Raw genomic sequence first — 14,103 nt, forward strand, 5'->3', positions numbered from 1 at the left:
TGCAGCCTGAGTGTCATCCCCTGCACCTGCCAACGGGGAGGGTTCAGGCACAGCTGGTCACGTCTCAAGGTCGACATCCAGGCTCCACTCCATGGGGATAATCATGACATGGGGCAGCCTTGCTTCCAACACATCAACAACTGCATCGAAGCCTCACTGGAGAAAGGGAAGCGTGTCCTCCTCCACTGCAGAGATGGTTCCTCTCTAGGTCCTACTTGCGTCATTCAGTACCTGATGGTCAAGCACAGCATGAGGTTGTTGGCAGCCTATGAGTTGGTGAGGGCGCGGTACCCACTGAACATCCAGGAGTGTCATCAGGATCTGCTGGTGGGTTTGGAGATGTCCCTGCAGCCTGGGAGCATCAACATCATGTGTCTGAAGCACTCCTTGTCAAGAAAGATGGCATGGAGCTAAACAGACAGGGTGGTTGTGTTGTTTGGCAGCAGCCCTGAAGAGGAAAAGCCATCTCATGGGTGAATGAGGTGACTGTAGCTGTGGGGTATGTTGGACAGTACTGGCACAAGATGCCAAGGCATTGGCCTTCCTTTGTAGCAGTTCCTAGAGGCTGGTGTTGGCAGAAGAGTATGGTGAACTCTTTTAGGGATACACTGGGGGGAGAGGGAATGTTGTGGGCAGGATGGAAGCCATGAGCTTTGCTTTGGTCTGATATGATTTTGAGAAAGCATAGAGCAGTCAGACACTGGTTTGCTCAGCAGTCCTGTCTATGCTTTTACCATAAGCACAATTGCTGCTGAGCATAAGGCTTTTTTTTTTTTTTTTTTGCTAACAGTCTCATCCATAGAAATAAGATTTAGTGTCATCTTGGTGTCATGTCACTCCATGGTGCCTGTTCATTTAATATGCGTAGGATGTTGAAGAGGAGGCAATGTGTAAGGGTGTAAGAGATGGCCATGAGGGACAGCTTGCGTGTATCCATCAGCTTAGTCCTTCCAACATGTGGTGGTTCCCTGGAGGAGCTTGGACCGAAAGTGCCACATCTGAGACTGTCTAAAGCATAAGACAGAACCTTCTGTATGTACCAGGTCTTCCCTCTGGCCTCGCAGGATGGTGAAAGTGCTCTGGGAATGGTGGACCATACCCATGGTGTATTCCTTTAGCATGAGCAGAGGGGAACAAGGTCATATGCACCACAGGAAAGGCACCCAAGTGTGAACAATGTGTATATTCCTGGCCCCTGTGCAATACCCTCACTCATATTTCATATTGACAGTGATGAGCACTTCTCTGATGGACTTGTCTGGAGCTTTTTTATGTCTTCCTTGAGTTTTTTTGCAAGGAACTTGTTCATTTGTCACTCAATTACACTACTTCCTTTGGAAACCTCTGTCTTTCTTAATGTTAACCATAGGTCTTAAGTATGGGTTGGTTTCTGCTCACCCTGGTACTACACCTCACCATCCACTCCTTCCGTATCCTACAAACACAACTGTTAACCAAAACTTTGCTAATGGGAGTTCTTTTTTTGAACTCTCTTATTCAACTATTTCAGGCAAACATTTCCTTATCACAAGGTGATAACCAAAACCTTGAACTCAGAGCAAATCTCTTTTGCTATGCTGCATGCCTGGACTCCAGGAGGTTAGGAAAGCCTTTGTTTCACAGGGCTGAAGGAAACTCCTTGGTGTGGGGAATATTTGAATGGATACCTCTGCCAGTTTTGATTCTATCACCAAGAGCAGAGCTGCTCTCTGGAGGGCTGGTGGGCCAACAGTGGCTGGAATGTGTGTATCTGTGTAGGGAGCTAAAGAAAATGGCTGTAGAGACTTTGGAAAGAGAAATAAAGAGTTGGTTTGACTCTAGAGTTGAATGTGGCTTATGGAGTTGGCACTGAGAGGAGAAGTGAAGCGGCTAAGCTGTCTCTGAATGGGTGATTATGGCTGTTGGCTGTTGAGAGTGGCTGCTGTCTGTCTGCAAATGTGTTTGCTTTGGTCTCTTTTTTGTTGTTGTTGTTTTATGAGAAACTGGCAGAAATTCCTTCTGCCAAACTGTTTTTTGTTGAAGTCCAGATGGGAGATGGGTGCCATGTTGCCTTTACTAATGAGTCTTCTTCAGCAGCCGCAGCAAGGGTTGTTCCTGAGAGGCAGAAGCTGCTGGAGTTTAACCTCCATGTTTTCTAGGTCTGCCTGGAGCTGAAGACCCCTGTCTCCCAGAGAGCTTGCAATCTGGGGGACATGGATGTGCAGGAGGTGAGTGGGGAGGAGGGTTGGATTGGGCTGATCCTCATTACAGCTCTTCCCAAGCCTGGCTCCTTCACTATGTGCTGACCCACAGCCGTTACATGAGAGCCCAGAATAGGGCAAAACCAGCCCAAACCTCTGCTGAATCACATGTTCACTGTGCATTTCCAGGAGTCTTACAGTGGATTTGAAAGGGGATAGCTCAGGTCTACAGGCCAGCATACACTGACACCGGGATGTTCACTACCTAAACCATCTACCTCTTGACATTTCAGAGGGACAAATCCTGAACGGATCCAGCCTGGCCCATGCTAGAGTTTTCTCCATCCTCCACCTGCTGCCAGGGCAAACACCAGCAAGACACCAGCCCCACTTGCTCTTCCTTCGCTGGCATCTGCAGCATTGCTTGAATGATGCTAAAGGTGGTGAAACAGGAAGCCTGCAACAGTGGATCTGCTGCTATCTATTAAAGATCTGAGAGCCGCCTGGAAAATATTGTCAGGGCCATGTCTGAATCAGCCTAAAAAACCCCGGCTGAAAGGCGAGGGAGCGCCTGGGCTGGGGGAGGAGGGCAGGAGCTGTTTGGGTTTCTGTCTCCATGGGATCCTCACACACACACACACTACATGTGCTGTGACAGGGGCTGGTAAATATTTCCAGCTACATTTCCACCTGACTCTCTTTCAGACCCATGGAGATATGGGTCTGGGTCATCCAACAGTGGGGTTACCTTTCTTGTTGGTAATGTGGGGCTGCTCCGCCATGCTCTGTGGCCTCTCCCCAGCCCTTGTGCTGCAGTGAGCCTTGGAGCTGCCCAAGTTTGTTTTCTAAAAAACTATTTGCATTGTAATATTTCACATGGGGAGGAACTACAAATGTTTCCTGTGTGGTAAGTGAAGTTAAAAAAACATGCTAGTGATGGATGGCTTGCTCAGGTATTGCTCTTGCACATGCTATTGGCAATTGATTGTGGGGTGCAGGCTCTTTCCCCTCTTCATTCCTGAAGGGCTGAGCTGCTCCCAAGTGCTTGGAGGCAAACGGAGTTGGGCCCTTGTCTGTGTCTCCAAGGGGAAATTTTATTAGAGGCCTTACAGATGGGTGGTTGTGTGCAGGGAGCCTGGGCTCCCACCAGTCTTGAAGCCATACCTAGTGTGGCTGGTTGGTGGGAGGAAGAGGGAGGAAAGCTCCCTTCTCGGCACTCCTGAGGAAAAGCACCTCTCCGGCCCCTCTGGGTGGCTCCGCTTGCCTACCCTACGGATAGAAGATGTCCTTCCCCTCCACACGCCTCGGCTTCTGGTGGCTGCCCTCTCCTGCAGGGCTGCCTGCCTGGCCTGCCCCAGCCAAGGGAGGTGCACAGGGGACTCTTGCACATCATTGGTCTGAGAAGGTCTCCATGCCCTTAAAAGAAGGTGGATTTTCTGCTGAGCCACCCGAGAAGCCCTTTTATACCTCCTTACTCAGCCAGCTGCCTGCGGCTCGCCAGTCCGTCCTGTCCAGCCAGCGGGACTTTCTGATTTTCTCGTCCAGACTTGGGTGAGCCGTTTTGCATGTCTCTTAATGACCCAGCTTGCTCTTAGGGGGTGACGGGGGAGCAGATTCACTCACCTGAGTTTTACGGAGATAAACACCGTGTGGGGGTGACCTGCTGGGAGAAACGGGGGTGCTAATAAAACCTTCTCCACACTTTGGGTGTTGGAGAGGGTCTGTGCATTGGAAAGTCTCTCTCTGTCTTTTCCAGTGACCTTCTTTCTCTTTGGTTTCATGCCTTCCCCTCCCATGGCTGGTTCTGCTCTCCAGCTTGAGTAGCGAGGGCAAGCAAATCCGCAGGTTCCCTAACACTGACCTCCCCAGGGCCCCAGGGCATGGGACCCTTCCATGTGGCAACTCAGTGATGCTTCCTACTTACACCCCTTCCTCCAGCTCCCAACACGGTCCTTGCAGTGCCTTCTGCCCAAAAAATACCCTCAGACAGGGACTGACATCCAGATTTACAGCCTGGCGTTGTCCCCTTGCTTTCTCAGCACTTGCAGCGTCGCTGCTGCTGAAGTGGGTGCATGTATGCGTGGGGCAGGGATGTCAGTAAAAATAGCTGGCGTTCCTCGGCCGCCCTGTCCCTCAGCTGTAGCCCAGGCACCTGCGGTGGCTTTTGCTTCGTGTCGCCCCGACCTCCCTGAGTCATGGGGGCTGGCACCAGGGAAAGGCTGCCGTCCGAGGAGACAGCTGCAGCTCCTTCTGCAGCTCCCTGCCCATTTTTAGAAGCACTTTTCCCCCCTCCTCCCTAAAGTAATGTGATGGGCCTGCACATTTTCCAGGATAAAATTTCCTTGGCCCTGGAAGCTGAGCCCCCATTAACACTTCACCTCCTGACAGAGCCTCCCAGGTTTGCAGGCTGTATTTTGGGGGCTTGCCTGCTCTGCAAAGGACCAGCTTAGTTTGGGCTTAGCCAACACCCCTGCATCCTTCCATTAGAAGATACAAGCAGGAGATACTACTCTACTAGAAAAGTAAAATTCTGTTTATGGGGAAATAATTTACAACAAAACAAAGGTGCTTTTCCATCTCTTCCCTAATGTGCTGCGTTGTACCCATAACATTTCTGCTCAAAGGATATGCAAGGAACTGTCTGAGGAAACTTTGTGCCTTTGCCAATTCAACAGCTTTCAACCTTGTTCTATGTCACCTGTGCTGAGGCTGTTGCAACAGGCTACTCTGCCCCATGCAGTGGATGCAAATACTGACATCAGCATCCTCTGAAGTCCTTCCTTGTCACCTGGGGTCACTGCCAACCCTCCACAGGCTTTGGGGTATTTTTTGTTCATGAAGTGGGGCAAGACTGCACGGCAAAGTGAAGCAGTAAACTGAAAATAGCTGTTTTCTTATCCTCCTTTCTGCATAAAATGGCTTCCTGGGTGTCAAACAAGAGATATAACTGCAGGAGTTACTGTCACAAATCTCTTTTCCTGCCCCAGTACCCTTTGGTCCAGTCCAGAAGTCCCCTAATGCTGAAGTTTGTGTGGATATGAGTAGGCACATGTTTGGCTCTCGTCCACAAATTGCAGCCTAGTTCCCTATATGCTGAAAATTTGGAGAAGTTGAGAAATAAGAGCAAACCTGTTCCTCTTTTTTTTTTTTTTTCTTTTTTCTTTCTTTTCCCCTCCTCCTAATGGAATCTGGCTTTGTTTTTCAACCCAAGAAAGTCACCACCAGCATGAATAATTGTGAACCATTTTTCTTGGTTTTCATTGCAGGCTCACAACCATCTAAAGCAAGATGTCTGAGTAAGTTCCCATTTTTTCTGACTCTAATATGTTGTTGGCATTTAAAAACTTTCGTTCAACAGCCAAATTTTTGTGTGTATTAAGATTCCTCTGCTTGTTTCCAATTTAGATGCTAACTGCCTTTTTCTCCCCTTTCCCCTTTCTCTTCTTTCCCTTCCTTGTCCATTTGCTCTTCCTGAACAGTGAAGAGGTAAGTGTGTCTTGCTGGGGTTTTTCCTTTAGCGATGCTCGTGGCATCAGTCCTGGCTTCACCATTCCTCCTTATGAAGAGCAGCTGCTGGGTGTGGGGAAGGGTGGTTAATGGCAGGGCTTGCTTGCTGACTCCTGGAAAAGATGGGAAGGAGAGGAAAAATCCCTTTTGAAGGTGGCTTGGAGTTAGATGCTTTTACTTCCTGGCTTGGAGTTAGATGCTTTTTCTCCTCCTTTTCCTGCTTCCCCAGCTAGCCACGAGATGGTGCTGGGAAAGCAGTGGTCCAGAGCCGCCTTTCCTCCACCCATTCACCATCCAGTCTTTGGCTTACCATCCTCTCCCTCTTCCCCTGCCTAGCCCCATGTTTTCTGCCCACTGAGGGCTGCCGAATCATTTCTCAAAGGCGATTCAGGGAGACCTGGGTCCAGGGGAGCATGAGCAGGAGGAAGGCTGCATCCTTAGCAAGTTCTCCCTGGTTTCTGACAGGGCCAGAGCAGGACTGGGCTCAAAGCCTGGGCGTGGCTGGGGAAACACAGGGGAAAGCATAGGACAGTTGTGTGTGGCTTTGTCACTCCATATCGCCTCTTAGCAGGTTGCTCCATTCTTCATCTCTGCTTGGCATCTCCTCATATGTCCAGAACACCACAACTTCAAGTTTATCCTCACTGAAAGAAAAAAAGGATTTCAGGGACACACAGAAGCTCTACAATATGGTGCTGGTGTCCAACAAGTGCTTTTATTCCCATCAAAGCCAGTGGCCCTGGAAAAGGCTGGGAAGGCACTTTTTGCTGCAGTACCAGTTTTCAGATAAAGAATAAGCCCTGGCCTAACAATGCTCGAGGGATCTGCTCTGTTGTGGACCATGACCAGATTCATATGAGCAAAATCCTCCCAGTTAATGGTGTACTGCATCCCTGAGCTGGATGCCTTTTTTCTGCAGAGCCTTCCGGCCCTGTCAGGAGTACCTTAGCACCATTTGTATATGCAAAACATCAGATTTTGTTACATTTCACTCTGTAGGTCCTTATCCACTTCCTCCTCTATGCAACACAGACTCACACCCAAATGCTGCTTTCTACTCTTCCACCACAGCGTATCAGATGTCAGGGTGCACTTCCCCTGCCTCAACCACAGTCAGCCTTGCTGGGTCTTCTGGACAAAATGTTGAGGAAACAGCTGCAATGCAGTGGCACATCAAGGTTATGACTTCTTTTACAAATAGGAGACCTGCTGCTGCTGCTCCAGCACATCATGGGTACAGAAGGGCTGGCTTGGTCTTCCAGGCTCCCCAAATTATTTCTCACCTGGGATCCCAGGAAAGAGGGAACTGGCTTGCATCTTGCAGCCACAGCCTTGTGGCCCTCCGCCTCTCCTGGCCAGAGCAGCCTCCAGGCCTGCAGATCTTGTAGTTGTGTCTGTCCTCCAGTTGTGATGAACCTTCAGCATCACCTGTGCTGGGCTTTTTGGCTCCAAGAAATTACACAGCCTTCATGTTTTCACCTGCCTGGCCATCATTCTCACCAGGTGTGCCATGGGCTGTTCAGAAAGACATCCCACAGCTCTCGAGTGCTGTCAGGCCTGTTGGCCTGAGTGCAAAGCAAAACATGTATTTGCATGAAGAGGGAATTAATGAAAAGGTTAAAAGTACCAAGAAGCCAAGTTTGAAATGATATTTTATATTTTCTGGAGGAACTTTGTAGGTTTTAACTACCTGAGGTTAGCAAAGCTGGGTTCAGTATGAACCCTCTTATTTGAGTGACGTTGTTTTGGAGACCAGCTGTGTCTTAACCCATCCATCCCAGCTGGAGCCAGCTCCCTGGCAGGGCTGCAGGTCCTCGTCAGACTGTGGGGTTGCATGGAGAAGGGGAATGGGCAGGGGAATGGGCATCCAATAACCTGCTTTTCTCTTATTCCTCCCACTTGCAGAAAAAAAGGAGGGCAGCTACTGCCCGTCGGCAGCACCTGAAGGTATGTGGCACTGCTGGGGCTGAGTGAGATGTGTCCCAACCATCCTATCTCTCATTCTGAGCCAGCCAGCTCTTGGCACTTTCCCTCCTGTATGAGGCCTCCCATGCTCTTCCCACTCCTTATTGAGTCCTCGCCAGTATCCCTTTCTTGGAGATGCTGGTATTGATGTGGAGCTCCCCAAGCTGCCTCTCCATCAGGGCTCTCTCTCCCTTGCCAGCCCCCCCTGCCCTCCTCCCTTGCCTTCACGCTGTGCTGACCATCCTTCTGCTGCCTTCCAGAGTGCTATGCTCCAGCTTGCCGTCTCTGAAATAGAAAAAGAACAAGCTGCTAAAGAAGTGGAAAAGCAAAACTACCTGGCAGAGCATTGCCCTCCTCTGTCGCTCCCAGGATCCATGCAGGAACTTCAGGTAAAGACTTCTTTAAGTCTTTCACTGTGCCAGAGAAGAAAGGATTTGGCTCCATCAGTGAACCTGGTGGATTTAGATCTTTCCCATCTTGACCTCCTTCTCACCTTTGGGGGCCCTGGAGCTGGCTGGATGTGGAACTGGCCTGTGAGGCAGCTGGGGTGTCTCTGCAAAAAAAAAAAAACAAAGGCTCTGGCTGGCAGGAAAGCTGTGTTTCTAACAACATGTTGAGGCAGCATTTGCCTGAAGCCAGCAGCATGGAGACTAGGAGCTGGCCTGCAAGCCACACTTCACCGTCTGGTCTTGGCCCCATCTGGTCTTCTGGACTGTGGCCTTTCAGAGCCAGAGCGGTCAGAAGAGAGTAATCATGTGTGTGGGTCCTAGCAGTCAACATCCCTCTCTGCTTTTCCTCCCAGGACCTGTGCAAAAAGCTTCATGCCAAGATAGAGTCAGTGGATGAGGAAAGGTATGACACAGAAGTAAAGCTACAGAAGACTACCAAGGAGGTGAGATTCCCCCAGAGACATCCTTCAGGGGAGTCTCCAGCCCATCCTTTGTGCCTCCCTGCACCACTTGGGTCCATCTCACGAAACCCATGCCCTCTGCCCTGAAACTCCCTCTGCCCCCTCCCATTTTGCCATTTTGCAGCTGGAAGACTTGAGCCAGAAGCTCTTTGACCTGCGGGGCAAATTCAAGAGGCCACCCCTGCGCAGGGTGCGCATGTCTGCCGATGCGATGCTGCGGGCCCTGCTGGGCTCCAAGCACAAGGTCAACATGGACCTCCGAGCCAACCTGAAGCAAGTCAAGAAGGAGGACACAGAGAAGGTACCCATTCCCTCTCCTCTGTGCCCATACATGAATTGGCCTCCATTTTTTGAGGCTCATGCCTCCCTGTGTGACAGAGAGGGTTGAGGGTGAGCCTTTCTCCATAGCATTCTTCCTGCTCAGTATTTCCTCTTCTGGCAGTCATGATGTTGAAAAACAAGGGTGCAGCCCCAAAAATGTACCGCTTGGGTAGAATTGGGTTTCTCTAGCTGACACAGGGTTTTCCATGGGTGGGCGGGTAGAGGGCCCTGCCTGGGTGGATTGTCACCCTGGAGGGCACTGCTTGCACCCATGTACCCATCCCACCCCCAGGAGAAGGACCTCCGTGATGTTGGCGACTGGAGGAAGAACATCGAGGAGAAGTCTGGCATGGAGGGCAGAAAGAAGATGTTCGAGGCTGGCGAATCCTAAGCCCTGATCTCTCCACACCCATCCTCCTTCCCCACCTGTCACTGTCATCCCCCTCCCGGCTCAGTTTCACCAGCTGGATGCTGTTCCTCCCTGGTTTTGCAAAGAGCTGCATCATGGCAGCAGTGGTGTAAATAAAGCTTTGGTGGGAGAGGCGGGTGTTGCCTGCCTGGGGTCCGGACCCTCATCCATGCCATGGTGACAGCAGGGTCTGCCCCCACTGAGGGGATCCTGGTAGGGATGGGGAGGCTTTGGTGGGGGCCATGCTGCGGGGATGGGGGACCTCTCTGTTGTTGATTCCAGCAAAGCTGAGATGCTCATCCCTCTGGTTGCAGGCAGGAAAGGGTGAGGCTGTGCCACCATGCTCTGCTGGCATCCTCCTGCCAGGCTGTACCACCCACTCTTGGCCATGTCTTCCACTAGTGGCAGAGACAAAGAGATGAGTGTCCAAGCCCCAGGAGGTGTTGTAGAACCCCCACGCACAGTAGTGACAGCAGGAAGCTGTGGGGAAGGAGCAGAGCTGGGCAGGGAGGTGAGGGGTGACAGCCGCAGGGCAGGAGCAGACCCTTCGGCTCCAGCAGGCTTTGAGAGGCGCCAGGTCAGGACAGCCCCAGCAGCTCCTGCTGCAGCACCTTGGTACCAGTGCACTGTAGGGCACTGTGGTATAGAGATGTTGGCTATCCCCAAAGTGGCATGGGCAGGTGGTGGAGTAGTGAGTCACTCCTCTGTCCTTACCACAGTGGGGATGTCTGTGTCTCCTGCTTTCCCCTGGGTAAGCCCAGAACTTCCCTATTTTGAGATGTCGGCAGAGACAAAACCTTAAAATGTTCCCAACGGTTTAGAAAAAAAAAACAACAAAAAACCTCCAAATTTGCCTTCCCTCTGCCCCTCACCCATCCCCCCAAACCCTCAGCCCACGAAGTTTCCGGCACAGCTCACTTCTGCTGTGCACAGGAAAGCAAAACGACGGCAGCACCCTCGCACCAGAGCTGTCTGTGGGGCCACTGTGCTGGCCAGGGGAGAAGATGTCAGACTCGGAGGGCTGCCAGGAGGGTGCGGAAGGTGTGAACCAAGTGGGAGACGAATCCTCTGGGGAGAGTGAGAGGTGAGGTCTGGGATCCCAGTTCCCCAACATCACAACTGCCTTCCAGTCCTGGGAAACTGGGAGACTGGGAAACTGGGGAGTTGCTGGTGGGAAAGGATGATGCATGGCCAAAACCATGATGACCCATGAATCTGAAATGGGTCAGATGCTCTGGAAGGCTTTTCACAAGCTCCTCCAGCTAGGGAGAGACTTCAGCATTCTAAGGGTCTCATCCCCTTTGAATTTCAAAGCCCTTGGGAGAGGGGTGATCCAGTGGGGAACTGCAGCTCCAGCAGCAGGCAAGCTCAGCAAGGAGTCTGGTAACCTGGACCAGCTCTGCAGCTGAAATCAACCCCATCTTTAAGACCAGTGGGTGGAGATCAGCTGCCTCCTCTAGCAGCAATGGCTGGGCACATCTGATTTCTTGCTGTGTCCTCTGTGTCTCTAATGGAATTAATCTGGCAATGTTTCAGGCTGGTTGCTGTAAGGTTATATATCACCCTGTGCCTTCACTCTGCTTTGTTGCTTTATCAGCAGAGATTGTAAAATTTGGGGTCTGTTCACTCCAATGCAGACAGCTTTCCACGGGGGATAGAAGATGACAGATCAGTAGCAGAGACCATATCTGTCTGTGACGGAGGTAGACAGAGATTTGGCCAAGGTATATCACCCAGAAGTACTCAGATTTGGACTGGATTCAGGCTGAGCACCCAGGGAGCTTGGGGTTGCCTGATTTTTCACCTCCATCTTCAAAGCTCGCATTAGCATTTCTCCACAAGGCTTCTTAAAGGCAGCGCTGTTACTGTTGATAGGAAACAAAAACCCTTGAGTGACAGTGAGAGGAGAAACGTGTGTCATCTCCTGTCACCAACGGTTGAAGTAAGTGTTTTGGCTGACACATGACAGCAATTAGCCTTGGCTGAAGACTTGACTGGAAGCTTCAAAAGCTGCTGGAAGGCTCCATGCATGGCTCTCTGCTGAAACAAAGGGGAAGCCTTGGCTGCTGGGGGAGTGCAGAGGTTTCCCAGTGTGATCTATGACATTCCCAGCATTGCTCCAGCCTGGCTGTGCCTCCATTGCAGGCTCAGCTCACCTCGCAGGAGCAAGGAGCAGATGCTGGGAGCAGCCCAAGGCAATTGATTCTTCCTGCTCCCCCTTTGCTGCAGCAGGTGCAGGTGTGTTGGCACAGCCGAGGCCAGTGGTGGGGGCTGCTGGTGGGGCAGGGGCAGTTTCTCTTCTCTTCTCTTCTCTTCTCTTCTCTTCTCTTCTCTTCTCTTCTCTTCTCTTCTCTTCTCTTCTCTTCTCTTCTCTTCTCTTCTCTTCTCTTCTCTTCTCTTCTCTTCTCTTCTCTTCTCTTCTCTTCCCTTCCCTTCCCTTCCCTTCCCTTCCCTTCCCTTCCCTTCCCTTCCCTTCCCTTCCCTTCCCTTCCCTTCCCTTCCCTTCCCTTTTCTCGCTGGAGTCGCAGCTAAATAAGAGGGTCTCTGGAGGGGTCTCTTCTGTAGCACTCCAACTCTTACAGTCTTCAGAAACATGTTTAAAAATTGTGTATATGAATAACGACGGCAGGGTGGCACATCCCTTCGTCCCTACCTGCATTTTAGAATTGTAATGAAATATGAAATTTGAGGGCAAAAGTAGTGAGCAAAAATAACTTCCTTTTTGCTTTAAAAATATGGAGAATTACTTTCCCTCCCAACTTGTGTAACAGTTTCACGTGCAGGTCTAAACTTCTGCTGCTTTTACTTACACTATTTAAACGCTTGCTGGACTCTGGTGATCTCCACTCCCAAAATGGAAGAAGGAAGCATTTAGTTGCTGTTTGAGGCTACTTCTTCTCACTCTGTGGCTAGCTCAGCTCTCTGATCTCCTCTCCTTGAGGACAAAAATGTTTTCAGGCTGACCTGTGTGGATGGAGTCAGGGCAGTGTTCCTATGACAGCTTAAGGCGTGCTGGAGGTGTGAGCAGTGAGTCTTGTGATGCAACTGCAAGGAAAGTAAATCCCAAGGCTCCCTAGTATAAACGCACAGTGAGTAGATATGGGGAGAAAAAGGGTGCTGGGTTTGCTTAACCGAGAAACCTTACCTATTTAACTGTGTGCAGGGTACATGGAAGACGAGCTTGCATTAGAAAATGTCCTGAAAGTCCTAATTTAGACATAGTTTACCATTTCCCCATATAAATCAGGACATGCTGGCAAAGTCTTGCTGACACTAGTGTATCACCACCTAAACCAAACTGATGTTATGTTACTTTCCATGAACTGGAATTGCTATATAGTAAACCACTGCACTGTGGGCCTTATGTGAAGCATTCTCAAAAGAAATGAGAAAGTGGGGGATGAGAGGATGGAGAGGTGGCTGCTCGGGTTGTCCTTGATGGTGGTTCAGGATGAAGGAGTCAGCTCTCCTGCCTTGACAGAGGGAGGCTGGGAGCCTGAGGTCTGGGAGAAGCCTGCCTTATAGCAGGGCTAGATAACCCAGTATGTTACTCAGAGGATTCTTCATAGAGCTCTGCAGTCTTCAGGCAAGTTTCCCTTGCATATAGGGTCTGAGATGAGAGATTGGCTTCTCCCAAATTCCCCTGTCTCCATCCTTCTGGGGCTTCCCACCCCTTGAGCTGCAGGGAGCCCTTGGCGGCCCATGTATGGTCACTGCTTGGGGAGAGGCTCTGCTGTGCCAGCAAGCCCCAGGCTTTCCTTTGCCATGTCTGTCCCCAGCTGTCTTGAATTCTCCAGATCCTTGGAGGAGTCTCGAGGGTCCTTGCTAGGATGACTGCTGTTGCTAAGTATACCCGTGGCTGGAAGGCGGTTGTCTGGGAAAACTGATACGCAGAGAGTCTTTGGACCCCATGGTGCACTGCATTCCTTAGAGGAGGGATGGAAGGGTGACTGATCCCTGCTCAGGAGTAACGGGTCACAGTTTGACCCAGCTGGGCTCATTAAAGTGGAAAAATAGTAGGGAAATAAACAAGGGAGGGCCAGATGGATAATTTAGTGAAGTTGGGCAATACTATAGTGTCTCAAAATTGGATATAGGTGCTCTGGCAGCGGCATTAGGGATACAGACCTGTCTCTAATTATAGAGAGGTATCAGGTGCCTCCACTGCCCCTTTCTCCTTGAAAAAAAAAAAAAGCCTGGCTTGCCTTACCTCTGAACTTATTTTGCAATGTAAAACTATGGGTTTGGAGGTGTGTGTGTTAAAGTAGGGAATTGCCCAGCAGCCTTTATTTGATTTTTAATTTTAAACCACAGGAGACTCTCTGCTGGCTGGAGGGCTGACTGTTTTAAGACTCTTGGGGTGAAGAATGTCTCTGAAGCTTGTGGGAATCCCTTGTGCCTGGATTTTAGAGAGACGGCTGTGGGGAAGGCTGGGCTGGCTGTCCAGGAGACCGTCCTGGGGGCTGCTAGGAGGAGGTTTTGCCAGACTGGCATTTCTAGGGTGGGGTGAAAAAGCACTTCTGCTGGACAAGGTGGTGCTGGGACTCCAGTTCCTCTGCAGGAAGTGGTGCAGCCCAGCCTGCACCCCGGGGCACCCGGCCCTGCTGGCTCTAGGGGGCCCAGGCAGCCCAGGCATTTCCTGGCTACACCCCACGAGAGGGCGAGCTCTGCTCAGCCTGATTTGTCCAAGAGCACTGATAGATCTGCAGCAAAGGGGAAAGCGGAGATGTCCAGACAGAGTTTTGGGACATGGCAGGGCTTTACCGTTTGCATGGAGCAGGCAGGCACCCCCCAGGGTGGCAGTGTCCCCA

At 50.9% G+C, this 14,103-nt stretch overlaps 2 protein-coding genes across 2 annotated transcripts in view; both read left to right on the plus strand.

The window, feature by feature from the left end:
- Nucleotides 1-7,589: 7,589 nt before the first annotated feature.
- On the plus strand, nt 7,590-9,274 carry TNNI2 (troponin I2, fast skeletal type; the record flags this gene model as incomplete). The annotated part of the gene is made up of 5 exons (XM_080345599.1): nt 7,590-7,634; nt 7,913-8,041; nt 8,455-8,544; nt 8,687-8,863; nt 9,176-9,274. The coding sequence occupies exons 2-5, from the start codon at nt 7,919-7,921 to the stop codon at nt 9,272-9,274; spliced, it is 489 nt and encodes a 162-aa protein (XP_080201725.1). The 5' UTR covers nt 7,590-7,634; nt 7,913-7,918.
- A 635-nt stretch (nt 9,275-9,909) lies between these two features.
- Nucleotides 9,910-14,103, plus strand: part of LSP1 (lymphocyte specific protein 1) — a 53,617-nt gene continuing 49,423 nt past the window's right edge. The window contains exon 1 of the mRNA XM_080345921.1: nt 9,910-10,376. Coding sequence (XP_080202047.1) covers nt 10,297-10,376 — 80 coding nt within the window. The 5' untranslated portion in view covers nt 9,910-10,296. The remainder of the gene's footprint in view (nt 10,377-14,103) is intronic.

The sequence above is a fragment of the Nesoenas mayeri genome (genome assembly GCF_963082525.1).
Source record: "Nesoenas mayeri genome assembly, chromosome: 5".
Classification (NCBI taxonomy): Eukaryota; Metazoa; Chordata; class Aves; order Columbiformes; family Columbidae; genus Nesoenas; species Nesoenas mayeri.